Source organism: Puma concolor, chromosome A1 (genome assembly GCF_028749965.1).
Source record: "Puma concolor isolate L17-30 chromosome A1, mPumCon1.1.hap2, whole genome shotgun sequence".
NCBI lineage: Eukaryota > Metazoa > Chordata > Mammalia > Carnivora > Felidae > Puma > Puma concolor.
Window position 1 is genome coordinate 37,684,775 of NC_141667.1, and position 19,254 is coordinate 37,704,028.

The 19,254-nt window shown below is 38.0% G+C and overlaps 1 protein-coding gene across 1 annotated transcript in view; it reads right to left on the reverse strand.

Annotated features, from left to right (window-relative positions):
• EMB (embigin) overlaps positions 1-19,254 on the reverse strand; it is a 46,498-nt gene continuing 27,244 nt past the window's right edge. Inside the window, exons 5-11 of the mRNA XM_086678525.1 lie at positions 15,683-15,866; positions 15,362-15,450; positions 7,109-7,236; positions 4,650-4,929; positions 3,591-3,624; positions 801-855; positions 1-402 (exon numbers count right to left, since the gene is read on the reverse strand). Of these exons, the coding sequence (XP_086534651.1) occupies positions 385-402; positions 801-855; positions 3,591-3,624; positions 4,650-4,929; positions 7,109-7,236; positions 15,362-15,450; positions 15,683-15,866 (788 nt within the window). The 3' untranslated portion in view covers positions 1-384. The remainder of the gene's footprint in view (positions 403-800; positions 856-3,590; positions 3,625-4,649; positions 4,930-7,108; positions 7,237-15,361; positions 15,451-15,682; positions 15,867-19,254) is intronic.

The window sequence follows — 19,254 nt, forward strand, 5'->3', positions numbered from 1 at the left end:
TGGCAAAGATTTTCTTTTTAATGAATTCTTTGGTTATAAACAGGTCTTGAGTGACATTAGTTCTGCGTAGTATTAACTGGTTTTGCTGGTATCTGTTCTGTGCATCCCTTGATGACCAGGATGAAATTAATCATCCTAGGTTATAGCTCATAGAACATATTTAATATAATTTACCTTGCTTTAATGTAAAAATAAGTGCAGACTGAAAATATATCTTTAGATCCCACATACATATATTATTACAAAGCTACTGCTGAGCAATATATTGCATAAAATTTTCATCCTTTCAAAAATAAAAATTCAGATGTTCTTAATAGGAAGCATAAATAAAGCTGAAATACAAACTGCACATGTTCCCATGACTCTTGACACGATGTTTCGCTTTCATTGGCTCACGGATTCCTGAGTTAAATAAAGCATAATGAAACATAATTAGCATGTCCTAATCATTCTAGAACTACTTATCACTCTAGCAAAGCAAAAAGTGCTAGCAAGGAGTGATCCAAACCACTGCCAAAACCAACAGTATCCATCCTAAATACTGTGGAAAAAATGTTGATGAACTATGAAAATTTGGATTCTAATCAGTAAAGAAAATAAGCTAATATGGATTTGTTCATAGCACCAAATATATGGCAGTATATGAGAATAAAAGAGGACGATCCAGAAAACCTATGATAGAAAAAAAAAATAAGACTATATGAAAAGTAGTAAAAGGAACTAGCTAGCCCGTGGTGATATATATATTTGTGTATATGAATTTTTCCTTTTATTTGGAATATCCTTTGGAAGTAACTTACATTTTTTCTGTGCCTGGGGGCATTATTTTCTACACCATTGGTATCGTCTGATTTCCTGTATAGAAAACAAAAAAGAAAACCACTAGATATTTACATTACATAAAATCAAGTCAGTACACCATCTATAACGTGGCCATCAGGTTAAAATGTAAAAGGTCAATACAGACAATTCATTTTTCCTAAAAATGTTTTACTCATAATGTTGATTTTGTTTTTATACCATTGCTTAGAGAAGAACTATTGCCATAGATGACTGTAACCAAGTCCCTTTTATTTTATGCAGAGGGAGAACTGCTTCTCGCCCAACATGAGTGAGGACTTGGGGGTATATGACTATAACTTGTGTGCTGTCTTGAGGCCTGCAAGATAATAGTCAATCAGAAATTCAGCCAATACATAAGAGACGAGTGCTGTAATCTAACATGTTCATTACAATTAGAGGTTACACACGGTTCTCTGTCTACCCGATGTGCATCAGGGCAAGACCACAAATACAGGCTTCAGATTCTTAAAGGCAAGAATGACTAAACAAGGTAACAAGAGTGCATAAGAATACCCTTCTAGGTCTTTCGGGCAGGCCTGAGCTCATTAAGCTGTTACCACCAGATAGTAAATTCAACCACCTAAGCAAAATTTGAGGGAGGGGTGAGTAGATGAGAGTGTATGCATTAAACATATGAGTGGATCAGATAAATGAATGAGCTCCTCATTGAAATACATGAAGTGATTAGCTTGTTTTGATGTTACGCACTTAGTACTGTTTTTAAGATTTATTTTCATCAAGGAACTCTATGACTCTCCCTGGCATCTAACATATAAACATTATATATAAAATGTAATGATAATTCTAAACTAAAAATTCTAAAAGAACATTGGTAAAAGTTACTGCAAATGAATTCAAGTGCCCTTGACCCTTGTATTAAAATTAAAGATACTGAAATAAACTGGAGATGAGCAGGACAGGGTAGAGAAAATTATGTACACTATCCCACTTATCCATAAAAGAAAAGAAAGTTAATCATTATACTATAGATTGAGTCAGTTTGACATTATTCTTAGGATATTCTAGACAAAAATACTGTAAGAATATTTTTTAAACCGGGTAAGCTAGATAAATGAAAAGTAAATTGAGAATTGATGTCTATTCCATGCTTTTCTGATGTCATCCTTTCAGAGTGTGTGTTACACAAACCACAAAGCCTCCAAATGTGAGTACAAGGGAATGGCTAGAAACACTGGGGCAGCTGAGCTGGAAGAACAGAATTCAGGCAAGTCTGTAACTGTTTCAAGTATCTGAATGATGGTCTTGTTTTTATATGACTGCAAGTATAACAATGGGAATCAATACGCGGGAACCAAAAAGATAAAACATTCAAAGCCGTATAAACAAGGTATCCAAGTTCTCCAGAAAGAGGTGCAATTTCCTTCCAACTGTAAGTGTTTATGCTAAGACAACACTATTTTGTTTTGTTTTCTTCCTCTTTCTTCTGTGGTTACAGAGCACAGAGCTCCTGATATAATTATTTCATGTCCTTACTTTAGAAGTTCATATTTATTTTACTGACCATATGTGAACAGAGTAAAAAGAACTATCTGAATAACGTCTGCGAATATCGGAATGACAGCGGTCTACCTCGCTCCCACACTCTCTAACCATGGCTATAGACCACACCTCAGAACTTGTGTCGGCTGACAAAGATAAACTTCAGTGCCATTCTGTATTGGTCACATTTGCTCAGGCCTTCCATTTCCTAGGTTTCTATCGGCTGCTTTAATCTGGTCTCGTTTTCCTGGTCCAGCCCTTGGCTATGTTACTCAGATCTTGAATCCCAGACTTGGGCACCTCTATCTATCACTGGACTCCATGTTCACTCCTCCAGCTTAGAGGACCTAGTAACTCCCATCTTCGCCACACTAAGCTACTTTCCTGATAATTTTCTTCTCTGCCCTCTTCAGGCTTGACTCTCAACAAAGGGGCTGTAAGAGAACCTGTGGCACAATAAATGTTCTCTCACAAGTAGTGACTAATAAAATTCTAGGCCAGTGATTTTCAACATGACAGAGAATCAGAATCAGTGATCGACATTTTAGAGAAATGGAGATGCCCAGGCACCAATCCCAGAGGTTTTGATCCAGGAGATCCAGTAAAGTCTGAGCAACTGTATTTTTGTAAAATTTTTTTAATGTTTGTTTATTTTTGAGACAGAGAGAGAGACAGGTGTGAGCGGGGGAGGCAGAGAGAGAGGGAGACACAGAATTGGAAGCAGGCTCCAGGCTCTGAGCTGTCAGCACACAGCCCGACGCGGGGCTCCAACTCACAAACTGTGAGATCATGACCCAAGCTGAAGTCGGACGCTTAACTGACTGAGCCACCCAGGCGCCCCCTGAGCAACTGTATTTTTAAGGAGCATCCTAAGTAACCAAAGATATAGCCAAGTTTGAGAAATACTACTTTACACAATAATACTTCCTTATGATTACTGAACACCCCTGTGCATCAAAGCCCAGGCTAAGCATTTGGTCCAAAAGCCTTGTATAGCAAATGCTATCATTAAAGCCATTTTGTTGAGGAGAAAACCAAAGCACAGAGAGGTAAAAGTGAGTGGTGGAGGGAGGAGGGGAGGCCCCCTTGCAGGCAAGCCTCCCCACAACACAGATGTGTACAGAAAATAACACCTGCATAATGTTACACTTGTGGGTTTTGTTTTCACCTGCAAACTTTTATATTCAATTTCATACTTGTTTGTATTTTACTCAAGTAAAAATTAATCTGTAAAAAATAATACTTACAGCTGTTCAACTTGTTCAAATTCTTTCCCATCATCTGTGTAGCAAAAGAAGAATTTATCAAGATTGGTTTGTTATTCTTACGGATCACGTATGTTGAATTCAACTTTCCCCAAGTTAAAAATGCATTTGTGCAGTTTTCTCTCTTTGGAATGAAAGAGATATACCACACAAGACACTTGCACATCGATCATGTTCTCCCCTTTCCCTGCTCTCTAGACCTCAACTGCAATTTTTTTAAATTTTTATTTTATTTTTTTTAATGTTTTATTTATTCTTGAGAGAGAGACAGAGAGAGACAGAGCATGAGCGAGGGAGGGGCAGAGAGAGAGAGGGACACAGAATCTGAAGCAGACTCCAGGCTCTGAGCTGTCAACACAGAGCCCAACGTGGGGCTCGAACTCACGAGCTGTGAGATCATGACGTGAGCCAAAGTCAGATGCTCAACTGACTGAGCCATCCAGGCGCTCCTCCTCCAATCTCTGATCAGGCATAGTCTAGTGTCTGGGATTTTCAAAATAGGGCTGACTAATTTGTCATTATTTAAGTTAATAAAAATTTAGTACAAAATCAGAAAAGTATATAGAATGTAAGACATATTTTCTTAGGGGACCATTGGCTTCTCAACCTGTAATCTGTAAGATACATGTTACAAAAATAGAAAACTGACCAGAAAATGTCTCTTTTATAAGAACTCCAGAATGTTTGATAAAATATTTTTGAAATGTGTTATCTAACTGAAAGACAGTCTTTGAGATCTTCTATGTTAAGCTACGAAGGGACTTTCTAATATTCCAGTACCAAACCACGTATCACCTAATTGGTGTTTAGGTACCAGTAACACCAAAGAAAAAGGGGGAAAAAAGTATATTTTCATACTAAAATATCTTAGGAAGTTGAAACAGAAAGTCTATCAGTATAAATTCATAGTACTTTCACCATTAATATTAGCATAAATACCACTCCAAATAACAAAAGTTAGACATTTCCCCCAAACTCTAAAGCCACTATAATGTATTAAGTCATAACATGAGAACATTACCTAAAAAAAAGAAATCTTACCTATGTGCTTCTTTTTCTTTTGGGTGTATGTTTCACAAAGCAGAATAACAGCCACTAAAATAGCAACCTCAACAACTATTCCAAGAAATGGTTTGAGCGGCACCAAGTAACTCAGCACCACAAGTTGAATGCGCTCTTCACTCTCGCCTAATTGGAATACTGCATGGCACCAGTAAGATCCCTGATTGTCCTCTGTAAGTTGCATGATCTTCAGCCTTGTTTCATTAGCATTTGTTCTATTGATCGCATACTTCTCGCTCATTTGAACATCAATAGGAACCTAACATGAGGAGACATTAAAAGCCATTCCTATCATATTGCATAAAAGATACACATCCTCAATAATCTAGTTTGAGCAAAAGGTATAAGGCATAGTAACAGAGTCCAAGAGTTTGCTCTCCCAAAGGTAGCAAAGGAAAGGGATATTTTAAGTGCTAAGCACTCAGTCTTTGAAACTAGTGTATAGGTGCTTGTGAGTAAATATCAGAATTAAAATTACACAAAAATTCCAGCCATCTGGGTTACATGTTCTAAGTCCTAACTAGCTGTTTAAAGTACTTCCTCCTTCCCAAGAGCAGGCATACATCAAATCAACTATTGAACTTAATGAATTAATGAAGCTATTAAATCTGATCATTTGTATAAAGGAAGATCACTGGCCCCTGGCACCGGGAGGTCCTCAGACTGGAACTGAGGGTGAAATCTTCAGGCCTTTGAAGCTGACATAGAGGGAAGGGTAGAAATCCTCTGTGAGTCTGGTAAATGTGCTTGTCTGCACACCTTCTGTCTTCTCATATCTGAATTTCTTTCTTTATCAGGCAAGGTGGCTTCTGGGATTCACTGGATTTTCCCCAGCCTCTAAAGAGCCATACGAAACTGCTGTGGAGCTGATTTATTTAATCCGTTTAAATTAAAATTTATTCTCAGGCCATTTGATGCCCTCACTGCACTATCACTCAACTGCCCTGCTTGATAAGTGCTAATCTGCATACAAATATTCTTAGAGGTTATCTGATAAAGAATCGTCTGTGAGTTTATTATTTGCACCCCCCACCCCGCCAAAATTTTAGCAACCTGGCTCCCTGTGCACAGAGCTGCCTGTGACGTTCAAATGAAACCCTCTCTAACTCAGAACTGATGAATCACAGTAATGCATGTTTAACAGGCACCCCGGATGACTCTGATGCAGATGGTTTGTCTACATTTTGAAAAAGAACACTTGACTTAAAGTTTTGACCTGCACCTTCTTCCTTACACTTTCCTCACATCCTAATATGACCCTAGCTGAGGACCAAATTGAGAGAAAATTACGATAGCAAATGAAGAGAGGCACAGACTACATCCTGAGAGTTTAATATCATCAGATTTAGGTTATTTTTTGCCTAGTATCCCATATACATAAATAAATCAGGCTATATATTTCAAGTACTACAATTGATACTTATCTTTATAAATTTACATACTTAAAAAAATATTTACACACACAAAATGATTGCCTTTCCTAATCACCAATGAGAAGATAAGCAGAAATGTGACTGGTTTAAATTTACTCCTAAGTGACTTGGAGCTTTCTCTGAAAAATCAAACCCACCACAGAATCAGACACTCTCCCTTTTAAGTCCTTCCTCTGGTTCTCTTCAACAGTCGATGGCAGTATCAATTTTGTCTAAGAAGGAATTTAGTATTTCATTGTAAGGTCTACACTGTCTCATGCTGTCCCTCCTAGAATTACAGCTTGTTTTAATTTCACTGTTCACTAGTAGCAGAGTAATAGACGGTGTTCCCCTGGAGGACAATGTGCTAAATTTCCTTGCTCTTAGAGGCTATTTGGGAGGAAGAAAAAGAGTGAGAAATGATTTTTTGAATGCTCATGTTTTTCTTATTATCAGCTCTTTGAACAGCCATTAATTCTTTAACAGGAATGTAAAGTCTTTTGCTTCCCTTAGGATTCCGGAAGGCCAAGAAAGGCCAATGACACTCCCAAGACCTAAGTTTAAGTTACCAAATTTTTATTCTTTTCTCAAATGGCGCCACTGTGTTGCATTCTATCACAAATGTTTCCAGAGACAGAAGCTGAAAAAGAAAACTGTCTACTTTTTCTAGATACTTTCATGGGATGATAAGAGAAGAGAATCTTTTTCTTAGGGTCATTTCTAAACTCATCAACTAAAAGCGAATTATAACTTCCTTTCAAAATATTTAAATTAAGTCGCTAAATCTAAGAAACAAAGTACCAGTTAATGGAACATTAAGAGTATCTTCAGATGTAAAATGTAATATGCTAAAAACATTCAATGACAACTGCATTTATCACTGTTCTTCTTCATGAATACATATTAAATAGTAAGATAATAGAAGTACAAATGGTCCTAGAAATTCTGATTCTGGTGGTAATCTTACTATTTATGAAATAAAAGTTTCCATTTTGTTTTCTTCAGATCAAAGAAATACGATCTTACCTGCACACTCCCATTACTATGGTACCAGGTCCAATGTAAAGGAGAGCAATGTTGACATTTACACATCAAGACAGTTGAATCCCCCACGTAAGTGATCAATGGTTTGTTTTTTCCATGAATCTCAGGGACTAAGAAATATTTAGAAAAACATGTTACTGAAAGAGTTTGAATAAGGAAACTCATTCAAGTTGAGGACAAATTCTCCTTTCGTTCATTTTCTCATTAATACAACTTGCTTTATGTAATTTTAGCTTCATACAACGTGAAACCATTTATTTTTTTAATTGGATCACAGATGACACACAATATTACATTAGCTTCAGGTGTACATCACACAGTGATCAGATAAGTCTATATGTTATGCTTACCACATGTGTAGTTACCATCTAACACCATGCGACACTATTACAGTATCATAGACTATATTCCCTATGCTGGACCTTTCATTCCACGCCGAAACTGGAATCCTGTACCTCCTACTTCCCTTTACCCATTTTGCCCATTTTCCCCACCACGCCCCACCCCTCTGGCAACCACCAGTTTGATGTCCCTATTTATGACTCTTTTTCTGTTTTTGTCTGTTTGTTTTGTAGGACAAATTTCCTAAGAAATTTACTACTCACCAGTAACAGAATCAAAGTGAACACTGAATTTAGAAATGTTAAGTTTTAAGGACGTGAATGACTTGGTAAAGAAAATTAAAACAAAAGAACATAAGCAAAGCAATAAAAAGACAGCCACCAGCTCCATGGTGGAATCAGTTTCTTCTTATTGACCTCAAAGGATATATTATGGAATATACTTACACTAGAGATGTAGACTGATCAACAAAGATTACTTTTATTTTTTTATTTTTTCTTTTACTCATTTGAGCAGATTTTTGGTTTTGTGTTGTTCTTCCCTTTTTTGTTTGGCAACAGAAAGTATAAAAGATAACTGGGCACTTGCTGGATGTATGAATTGTAAAGATGAGGAAGGGGAAAATAATTACTAATGACTAGCAAAGAAATTCTAACTTGTATAATCGCCAGGGAAATGGTAAAAATAGGTTGGAGAATAGGTTTTCTTTATAGAATCTGTCCTTAGGTGATTAATGTTACAATGATGGGTGTGGGGAGTCTACTTTATTCCTCATTGTTTAAATTGTGCCTAAATACAATTGTGCGTATCACCCTCTCCTTCATCAAGACTGCTGACCAGCAGAGTGTTGAATGAGGCACTGCTAATAAAAAAGAGATGCAAATAAGAGGAACATATGTCACCCATGACAGTATAAATGCTTTAAGTAATCATAAGAAAGAGAACTGAGCCATCTATAAGTCAATGGTTCTCATGCTCCTCATAACTAAGGAAACATGTTTTTATGAAACTGAATGGTCTACAATTTTACATTAAACAAAGATGTGAACTGCCTATCTGAATTTATAATCACCCACTAATAGTATATGAAAACCTAGTAAGGTTCCACTAGGGTGCTCCTGAGAGAGGAGAGAGGTGAGTATATATGACTATCTTGATCGAAGACATCCTAGCCAGAGAAGATACTCTGTGCATTCCTTTGACTGAGACCACTAGTGTCCCACACTCCTTATTGGTCACCATTAGGCTGAGGGATATTTAGTTAATATGTGGTTAGTATGTGTGCATTTCAAAGGTCAAGTCATTAAGTGTTTGAAGGAAGTCAGCCCAATGTGACAATGATGTGACAAAGAATTGATTTGGGTGCAGGAAATACATACATTAAAATTACTTTCAGTGTTACTCCTGTTGAGGACATAGGTAGGACATACCTATCCTGCAGTGTTGTTGTAAAGGATTAAGTATGGGATCATAAAACATAAAGTCCTTGGTACAGAGTAAACACCACAAACTTTTGATCATGGACTAGTTCTGCTTTTCTTAACCGATCCTTCTTACAAGTTGTAATGCCCATGGCCTTACTACATAGTGGTCATTAGCCAGCTTACTAGGATAGATTATCATTATGTGTGAGGATGATTTCTAGGTCATGTAGTCATTTTGGACAGAGAAGAAATAAGACTTAGAATAAAAAAAGAAAACTGGAAATTCATCTGAATATATCTCAGAACTGTAGGGACCTGTAAGAACACTCCAAAATGGGGGAAAGCCTCCAAACTGAGTCCTTGATGGACCACCCAGCCCATGTGAGAAAGGAGATTATCAAAGTAAAATAATGAAAAATTCAAGGGATGAATTCACAGGAAACAAGACCCAAAAGAATGTAGAAACAGTAGCTTTGAGATGTGGGTGATGGCACCAATCCACCCTTTAATAACATACATTAAACAACTGAGTGAAGCTGTAAAACAAATTCTACTGCTTGACACACACATTCAAGTACTTGGTGAAAGCAGTTAAATAAGATTTTGTTTGTATAAAGATTACAATTTCAGTATAAATTAAAACAATTAAATCAGAGTGCCTCATTACTGTTCCTTTGAATGAAACTGGTTCAAAGGTTAAAAGTTAAAAAGAAAATCTTGTCAGGGTGCCTGGGTGGCTCAGTCAGTTAAGCGTCTGACTTCAGCTCAGGTCCTGATCTCACGGTTCATGGGTTCGAGTCCCACATCGGGCTCTGTGCTGACAGCTCAGAGCCTGAAGCCTGCTGCAGATTCTGTGTCTCCCTCTCTCTCCCCTCCCCCTCCCCCCACACTCTGTCTCTCTCTCTCTCTCTCTCTCTCTCAAAAATAAATAAACATTAAAAAAAGAAAAACAAAGAAAAAGAAAGAAAGAAAATTTGTTTCCAGACCTATGTAGTATACGGAGCAGAAAGAATATATGGAATAATTTTACATACTACATATAATCTAAGAACAAAAAGAAAAGGGGCCATCTACCACACACTAGTTTTCACAAGAAAAAGCAGAATAAAGCAACAAATACTTTAACATAATCTATGACCTAAATTTTAAAATCACAGAATAATTGCTGTCCATGTGCCTTTTTAAAAATAAAAGTAGAGTGTGTCCCTTGCATAAGTGTTCTGTCCTATTAAGTCAAACCACTTTTGTTCAGTGTCCTAAGTCTGTGGCTACCCCCCCCCCCCCCCCCCCGGGGCTCATTCGTAGACCTGGAGAGCCCACTCTAATGCAGGAAAATAACCAATATAAGAAAACTGGAAGCAATTCTAGGATCTAAGAGAATAGATTGACCATCTGTCCTGATATTAACATACCTGTATTTTAATTCTTGAGAAGACCATACTTTTCAGTGTCAAGATGTTACAGGACTACATTATGCTGAACCATAGGACATTTTGTTCTGTTTTGTTTTTCTTATGGTAGATCCAGCTTCCTCACTAGACACTGGAGTTGGTGGCTACAGAAGCCTGGACTGAAGCCCCTGGTGACCTCAACAGAAGTTCCCTTCTCCCATCCAGCCCTCCAGCTTCCCAGTCCTAAAGAGGAGGATTATCCTGTATTGGTCATGGTCCAGGGCACTGATCAGGCCCTGTTCTTCAGGGATAGAAATTTGGAAGTATAAATACCATAGCCTCATGCTCAGCATGTTTTTTTCCGGCTCAGGAGGCTATATACTCATGTCTTGGTAGTAAAGACCAAATGGACCTTGGGCTGAGAAGGAATATATGGCTCTGCTTTAGTTGAAGGTCAGTACAATCTAATTGAGAAAACAGAAGCCTTCCATGTGGCATAGGCTTCCAAGAATTTCAGCAAGGTTTGTGGCCAAGACTGGCCAATAACAAACTGTTACTTTGCTTGACCATCCCTTTTTTGGGTATATTTTCTTATTTGAGATTTTGCTGTGAGAAGGAATGACTGGACCAAGTGAGAATGAAGTTATTTGTGGGCCTTCTGACAAAACACAATCTATCAATTCAAGATCACTTCCTAATCATACTTCATCCCAGTATGTCCAACACCTGGTGTGGCTTTATTCTTAAATGAAGTATGAGAACACAGAAGCTCTTGGAAAGATCAACCCTACTTCAGGTGAGGCCTCAACTAAAGACTTATAAATGAAGCAGAGATTTGAGCTTGGCTAAAATAAGGATTCTTTTCGGAAGCCACAAGGCTCCTTCCAAATCTCAGATGAAGCAGAGCCACACTTCTTGAGTTCCACATGAAAAGGTACAACATGTATATATCTGGCACTGTTTTTCAGTAGTGCAGCTCTGTTATAGTTACTTCTAGAGCTAGGCTAGGCTCGCCTCAAAACAAACACTGCTTTGAAGGCAGACTTTGAAACCAGTTGTGTTGGCCACTAGTCAAGGGCACAGTTTCTGCTTTCCTTGTTTGTTGATCTCCTATCCCAGATACCTTTCCTGGTTCTCAACCTCAGCATGATTCTTTCTGGAAATTCATTAGGACATGCTTTATTGGGAAAATCCGTGTTGAAATAAGATCAAAATATTGAAATCTACCTGTAAGCTAAGAATCAAAAGTGGAAGAAAGGCAACATTTGGGGGAAGAAACATGGCAGAAAAACACTGTTTTTCAGTAGGCCTCTAAGAGGCACAGGGTTGGAAAGCATGACTGGTAGCTGAAAGGGGATTTTCAAGAAAATCTGGGATATTTTATGAGGTTTGGGTGAGGAACATACAGCTCTGCTGCTAAATCATTCCAGTGAAATGCTAAGATCAGGGTACAGACAGCAGACAACTAACTGTGCAGTGACTTAGTGATGCTACAGGGAAACAAAAGCAAAATTCTATTTTCTTTTCATCTCCTCTGTTTTCTTGACTATCCCCTAGACTCATGACCAAGAGGACATGAACCACTGCTCTGCTATGCTTTATATGGCTGATAACAGCAGTATGGATCTAAATAATAAAATGCACTATGGTCAGGAAACATGAATTTGTTTGAACTTCTCCAGAGGTCACAGTTGGTTGTGGGCTGCTACTTATGTTTGGAAATATTTATGCAAAGGACAGTGATACAGTAGTCGAATGTGTTCTGTTGACCTTCTGAAACTTTGTATAAAGCAGGACAGGTGAGAGTCTTGGGAATGGAAGAATCCCAAGTTTGAAGATGGCAAAATTGCTAATTCAAACTCATGTCTAATAAGATGCAGTCTGGGATGTACCTGGTGACAGTAAAAGCCCAATGGAGTTGTAAGGTGAGAGATTTATATTTGCATATTCATGGGCTAGAAAAAAATCAGCTTGTGTCATTTTGGGCTCAAAGACATTAAGATATTATCAAATTAGGAAAAAGATCCTTTCCCATAGTTGAAGATAGCTAACTAGACTTCAACACCAGGGTTTGAAGCTGAAGTTCCAACTGACTCTATTATGCCACTCTTCCATACTTTGACTCCTTGGAAACTTCCTAGTAAAGGCAGATGGCCACTCCAAGACAGGTTTTGCAGTATTTGGTACTGTTAAAATCTCACCATGACTTCTAAAAAGTTCTATGTGCTATTACTTGTCCTTTACCAACCAAATTTCTGCATCTTTCTACTACGAGATTTTAACATTAGTGAATATCGTAGAAGTTTTCAGCAACTATGTCGGAATACTTGACCCACTGCCGAGGAACACCATAGACCAGCATTCATTCATCTTTCTTGAGGGAAAAGTAATCACTGACATATTAGCACTTGCAAGCTTCCAGGATGACTTTGCTCTCTCGCCTGTACCGGCATCAACAGCCAAACACACAGTTTGCTTTATACTAATCAATGATGTTGAAGCCTTTTTACAGTCTTGTGGTAATAAACCAACCCGCTCCCATAAAGGCCAAAGCAGGGATTTTGCGGATGAACTGTTCTGAGGACTCAGGCACATACCCTATAGTTGACTCATATAGTCAAGAGCAGAATGCGTTTTTTTGGCTGGATTTAAAACAGAGGATAAAAAAGCCTTTTCAACCACACTCAGCTGTAGCATTGCTAAGGAAAAATAACCCTTCTTCTTAGGAAGAACCACAAACAAGCCATGTGGAGACATAATATAGTAGGATATTTATAAAAATATGTATCTTATATATCTAACTACATAATAACTAATATGAATGAATTATTCTGCAGATGCCTTGAAATTATAATCAAATATAATTTCTCCTCCAAGCAATATTCAATCTAGATGAATTAAAGGAAATTATTATTTTACCAAAGAAGATCTGGAAAGCCCGAACTTATTAAATTTCTAAATAACTTCAGGATACAGTAGATACTTAAAAGTTACATTAATGATAAGTGGGCATTAAAGACTAATAAACTGAACTAAACTACTTTAAGAATACTATAAAAAGAAAAAAAAATAGTAAATATTCAGTGGCTCTATGCATTCCTCAAGCATTTGATTTCAAACCTAGGCCTTGTGTTGCTGCTCCGGAGACCAGCCAGAATTAGCCTAGATATCACAAAATAGATATGGAATCCAGAGGCCTTCTCCAAGAACACTCAGCATTAAGTGTATTGGCACATTGAAAAGTAAAATGCTTCTGTTCATCTTCACATTAGAGGCAGGAGAAATCACTACTAAATAATAATTTAAGTAATTTATTATAAGAGAGCTGATAGGAAAAAGCATGATATATTCAATATTTAAATTCTGAACAGGCATTACTAGTACATATTTTTATTTATTTTATTTTATTTTTTAATAAATATTTTATTTTATTATTTATTTTTGAGAGAGAGAGAAAGAGACAGAGTGAGAGAGGGGGAGAGACAGAGAGAGAGGGAGACACAGAATCTGAAGCAGGTTCCAGGCTCTGAGCACAAAGCCTGATGCGGGGATCAAACTCACAAACCATGAGATCACGACCTGAGCTGAAGTCGGACGCTTAACCAACTGAGCCACCCAGGTGCCCCACTAGTACATATTTTTAGAAAACAGTACTATTTAGGAGGGGGGGAAAGCAATTTTTAAAATTGAATCTCCTGGAATCATTTTAAGCCTGAAGATTTGATGAGTATTTCCTCAAAACTATAGGATCTCTTTACACATTGAAGGGAGACTCAATAAAATGTTTACTAGGATTGTGTGTATGCATATGTGTTTAATATTCTTTTAGCTCATTAGGAAGGAAGGAAGGGAAGAGGGGACTGGGTGAGGGGGAAGAGGAAGGAGAGACAAAGACAAGGGAAGGAAGGGAATAAGAGAAGGAAATGTATAGTGTATCTATCCTTTACTAAATTAAATTAAGCAAACAGAGGAAAAGAGGTTAAGAGAGAATGTCCATGATCAAATAATCAAAGGATGGTAATAGTTTCTGCCTTTGCAGAGACCAAATTGCATGAACACAAGGATTTATTACATTTACCGAGTAGGAACATTTACAAAACCACATGAAGGAAACAAATCTGTGAGTATAGAGGGAATATAGGGAGGGATGTAGGAGCAAACCATCTTAAATCAAGACAATACTGAAGAAGGCCATTCTGCTATTGATGGGGCTTTGGAGATGGTATCCATATTTTGTCAGAGCAGCTAGCCAGACTTCAAAAATTTCAGGAAAAGTAGAGAACAATTTCTCATGTGCCCTGGGAAATTAATGTAAAGCAAAGCCCAAAATAGTGAATATGGCAACAGACCACATTTCCCAAATACTAGCATGGACATTGTGGTTCACGAATCCATCACAAAATAGGGGTTTTTCATGAAGATAATTATCCAACTCAAAGATCAGTCTTTATTATGAGATTGAGAGCTTTAAGGTTTTGGTTTAATGATAGTAAAAGTAAAACACTCTGATTTTCCTTTGTTTGTACCACAGGAGAGTACTATGGATTGTATTCTGGAGTGTGTCCTTATTTGAGGAGACCAAAAACAGGCAACCCTTTGTGTATCTCCATATTATTTTTAAATGTTATGGATCCCTGAAACCCCTAAGTCCTGGAGCCACTGATAGGTACATAACACCAGATCGCATTCTCACAGTCCAGGGGTGCAATAACAGATACCTAGAGGGATGGTATAAAAGCTCTGAGTTTAGTGGGCTAAGCAAATGAAAAAAATAAATGAACTCAAGAGACTGTTATGACTTGCAAATAACCTGGCACCCCAATCTTTCAAACTAAAATTTGTGCTTTAATCTAGGGGAGGGGGGCTGGATGGCAAGTCGATTGGGAAACACAAAGTCTACCACTGGGAAGACTGGGAAGCTCCATTTTTAAGGTCACAACTTAGGATTCAGTGAAAAGCATATGATTTTCTCTCAGCTCATTATGTTTAGTGCTTTAATGATAAGTTAAATATTTGGATATTTAGAATTTTAAAAATTTAATGCTGAAATTATCACTCTATAAATTATTAGTACTGACCTTTGAAGTTAAATGTACCTCTTTGTTCCTTTTCTCCTCCAAAGAAACAAGAATAGCTTCCCATTTGTTTGCTATTAATGATGGTAAACCTAAAGAGAATTTATTAATATAGACTTAGTTCTCAAAACACTTCTTGATCAAACTGAAAAAGACTTAGCATTCAGTCAAAATTCTAAAATAGAAACAGTCCCGTAAATATGCAAAATAGAACATTAGCATAACTTTCAAGAGACAGCAAAGGAAAGAATGCCCAGTCAGCAAAAATGTTAAGAAGTTAACAAATTTCATCTAGCCATGCAGGTTAAAATTTTATATACTTACATGTACTGGGCATACAGGATGCATCCTGTTGCATTGGTGAGATAATTCTCAAGTAGTTCATCACCTTTTTTCCAAGTCACATTTACTGAATTCACACCCCTAGATATTGTGATTTGGCATGTGAGTTCTATATTAGAAGGTCTTTCTAAAGTGATATTTTTTTCCACCGGTACATTGGAATGTTCTATTAGCCACAAAAGAAAAAAAAGAAAAAAAAAAGTTGTAAAGTTACACTTAGGGGAGACCCAATATATATATATACATATACATATATATATGTATATGTATATATATATATATAAAGCAGTTTTAAGTAATCAATAACAATGCTCTATCAACCTTTTTTTTTAATGTTTACTTAGTTTTGAGAGAGAGGGAGAGAGAGAGACAGAGAGACAGAGCATGAGTGGGGGAGGAGCAGAAAAAGAGGGAGACACAGAATCTGAAGCAGGCTCCAGGTTCTGAACTGTCAGCACAGAGCCCGACGTGGGGCTCAAACCCATGAACCATGAGACCATGAAATGAGCCAAAGTCAGACGCAGACCGACTGAGCCACCCGGGTGCCTCAATAGTTTCTTAATGTAACATTCCTTTGAAGAATTATTCCTCTGTCAACATAGATTAGGTTTCCTATATTAATCTTTTTCATTGTCACAGCTGAAGAAAGGGTTTGTTACATTGACAGAATAGCAAAAGCCTAAGGCTATGATGTTAATTTTAAAATCTCTAGCTGACAAGGATATAGGGAATGAGCACTGTATAAAGGAGTGCTTTATGCTGATAGCACAGAAACAGTCCAACTGCAAAAACAAAGGAAACCTAAGGGAGAGAATGAAGTAACTGTTGGGACTCCTTTCAGGAATCATGTTCTTTGTAGTTCTGACAAGAATGTATCGGTATCCAGCAAATGAATGAAGAAACTCTAGAAATCTGACACGATGATGTCGCAGATCTGGGCATTTTGCATGAATTGCTGCAACCCTCCCCAACACACAATTGTGTGTCCCTTGGGGAGGAACACCCCACTACCTAAGCTGTACTTTTGTCCCAAAATATAAAATAAAATAAAGGGGGAGAGGGTCCTGAAACGAAGTCTCTAGATCCATCTACCAGTTTACAGGAAATACAGAGGATGGGAAAAACATGTTAAACTGCACCCCGTGAAAGTGATCAACAAAATCTGGAGTGTGAGAAAACTCTACAAGACGAATGATCTGGTTTTGTCAACTGATAAATTAGAAAAGGGAAAGAAACGAACCTAAAAATAAAAAGATACTTTAAAAACACGCCTTTAGAAAAGGAACTAAGACCAACCTGTAATATTTAGGGATGTACACCTGCGTAATAAAACAATTTTAAAAACCAAGGCTGTGACTGTATAAAAATCAGAGTAGTGCTGGTTACTCTTAAAGGGAAGTAAAGGGTTGTGTTTGTGGGAGGGCACTGCCTTATATAAACATGTTTCTCAATCTCATGCTCAGTAGCGTGGTATCACTAAAAGCAGAAGGCAGAGCCAAAAATGTGGAAAAGAAAAAAGAGAACCTAAGTAGCATAACATCACTTTTAATTCCACTTAAAACTTTACAGAAATGCTTCCTTAAGCAATGACCAGGTGCAAAGGTAGCACAGGTAGTGTGAGGTGCTTGGTGAGCACAAGCTTGAAATAACTGCTCTCGGAATTACAAGAGTGCTGAGTAAAAAACAAAAACAAAAACAAAAACACCTAGGTATAAACAGATCTTAACAACATTCAGTTATACAGGGAAAAAAACTGAGTCAGACAAACTGAAGGAATTTACACGTTTTGGCTCATTTTCTGAGTACACCAAAAATAAGACTAGGTACTAGTAAGCATGAGACAATGTTTTAAGATTTTTTATATTCGGTCCTAAGCTTCTGTCTTCTGTTCCTCATTCGCCTTTAGCTCTGGGGTACCCTTAAAAGTTAGTCCTGTCTCTGTCAAATGAAGAAATTTACTTCACTGGTCAATTTCATAAAGGAGTTCTCTACAGTCTCTGCCTTCACCCAATATAGCATATTCTGGTATCTTATTACCACATTACAAAAAGTGCTTTACCATAGGTTAAAAATGGTGTTGTTTAACCTGACTACCTCTTTTCACAGCTCATGTTTTATGTCTCCCAAGTATCAGCCATTGCCAGGGACTACATATGCCTTGAAATTCTCTTTCCCTTGCTTCTATTTCAGGATTTTAGTACTTTGCTGGCCACACAAACTCCTCCAACTACCCATAAATGTGGTATCCCTTGGGACTTTGCTCTCTGGCCCCTTTCCTTTTCAATTTGACACTCCCATGTTGGATTCAACTATTATCTCTAATATCCTTTATTCACAAAACTCTTAGCTCCATTCCAGACTTGCTTCTGGATCCCCATGTCCATAGCTCTGGGTGTCTACTGAGCATCTAAACCTAGATATCCCGCAGGTGCTTCAAACTCAATATATCCAAGGGAGATGCATTAGCCTTCTCTTCCCCTGACCCACAACACTGAATAACATATGGGAGAGTTCAGTGGATTCCACCTCTGAAATGCAAATATATTTGCCCAGTTGTCTCCAGCCACTTTTAATTTATGCCTTTGAGGTGATTCAGGACACACTCCCCTCAAAATATGTCACCTTGGTATCCTGGATTTTTAAAAACATTTTAAAATGTATTTTATTTACTCTGAGAGAGAGAGAGACAGAGAGAGGTAGAAATCAAAAGATGGAATCAATTTCCACCAAAAGAGATGGAAATTGGCAACATGCAACAACATGGATGGACCCCAAGGACACCAACCACAAGTGAACTAAGCCAGCCATGGAAGGACAAATACTGAATGACTGCACCCATCTGGAGGGGTCTGCATTTCTTCAGCATTTGCTCATAGCAGTTATGGTCTTTGCTGGTCTTCAGGGATCCTTAGAAAGCTCAGCTAGTTTGCTTTATCTCCTTGCTGCTGTGTGACAGGAAATCTTAACTTACAGAGAAGGAAGGGGCCACAGGAGGTCAAAATGTCCAAGGTGCGTCTACTGAAAATTCTTTCACATCCTGCAAAACTGCTCACTTGTTGCTTCAGGGACAAAGTCTTTGGAGATTTCTGTGAGTCTTTTCCCCAGGGCTAAGCTGAGTGTCAGTCATTACTGCTGGCCTCTGCTCAGCAGAGTTTATGCTGGCAAGGCACCCCTGCTCAGAATGAGGAGTCCCAGGCCTTGGAGCTGCAGGCCATCGAGCTGCCAGAGGCCCGAGAGGCCGGAGCACCCAGAGAAGGCTATTTTGACCCTTGCATTATTTCCCTGGTACCTCGTGGGGCTGACAACAGACTATCTTTCTTGCGGGAGGACTCGCGAGAAGACATGGCAGCACTATCACTCCTAGCAGGAGGCCTTTACATTCCAGAAGGTGACTCCGGGACACCGCGGTCTTTTCAGTGATGTGGCTCATTGGAGCCTTCCAACATTAGGAAGTTAGAATATGAATTTTCACCCCATTTCACAAGGCAGCAGCCCAGTGTCAGGTTCCTTGCCTGACGTTGCTGACAGGAAAATACAAATATCTTCATGTTGGA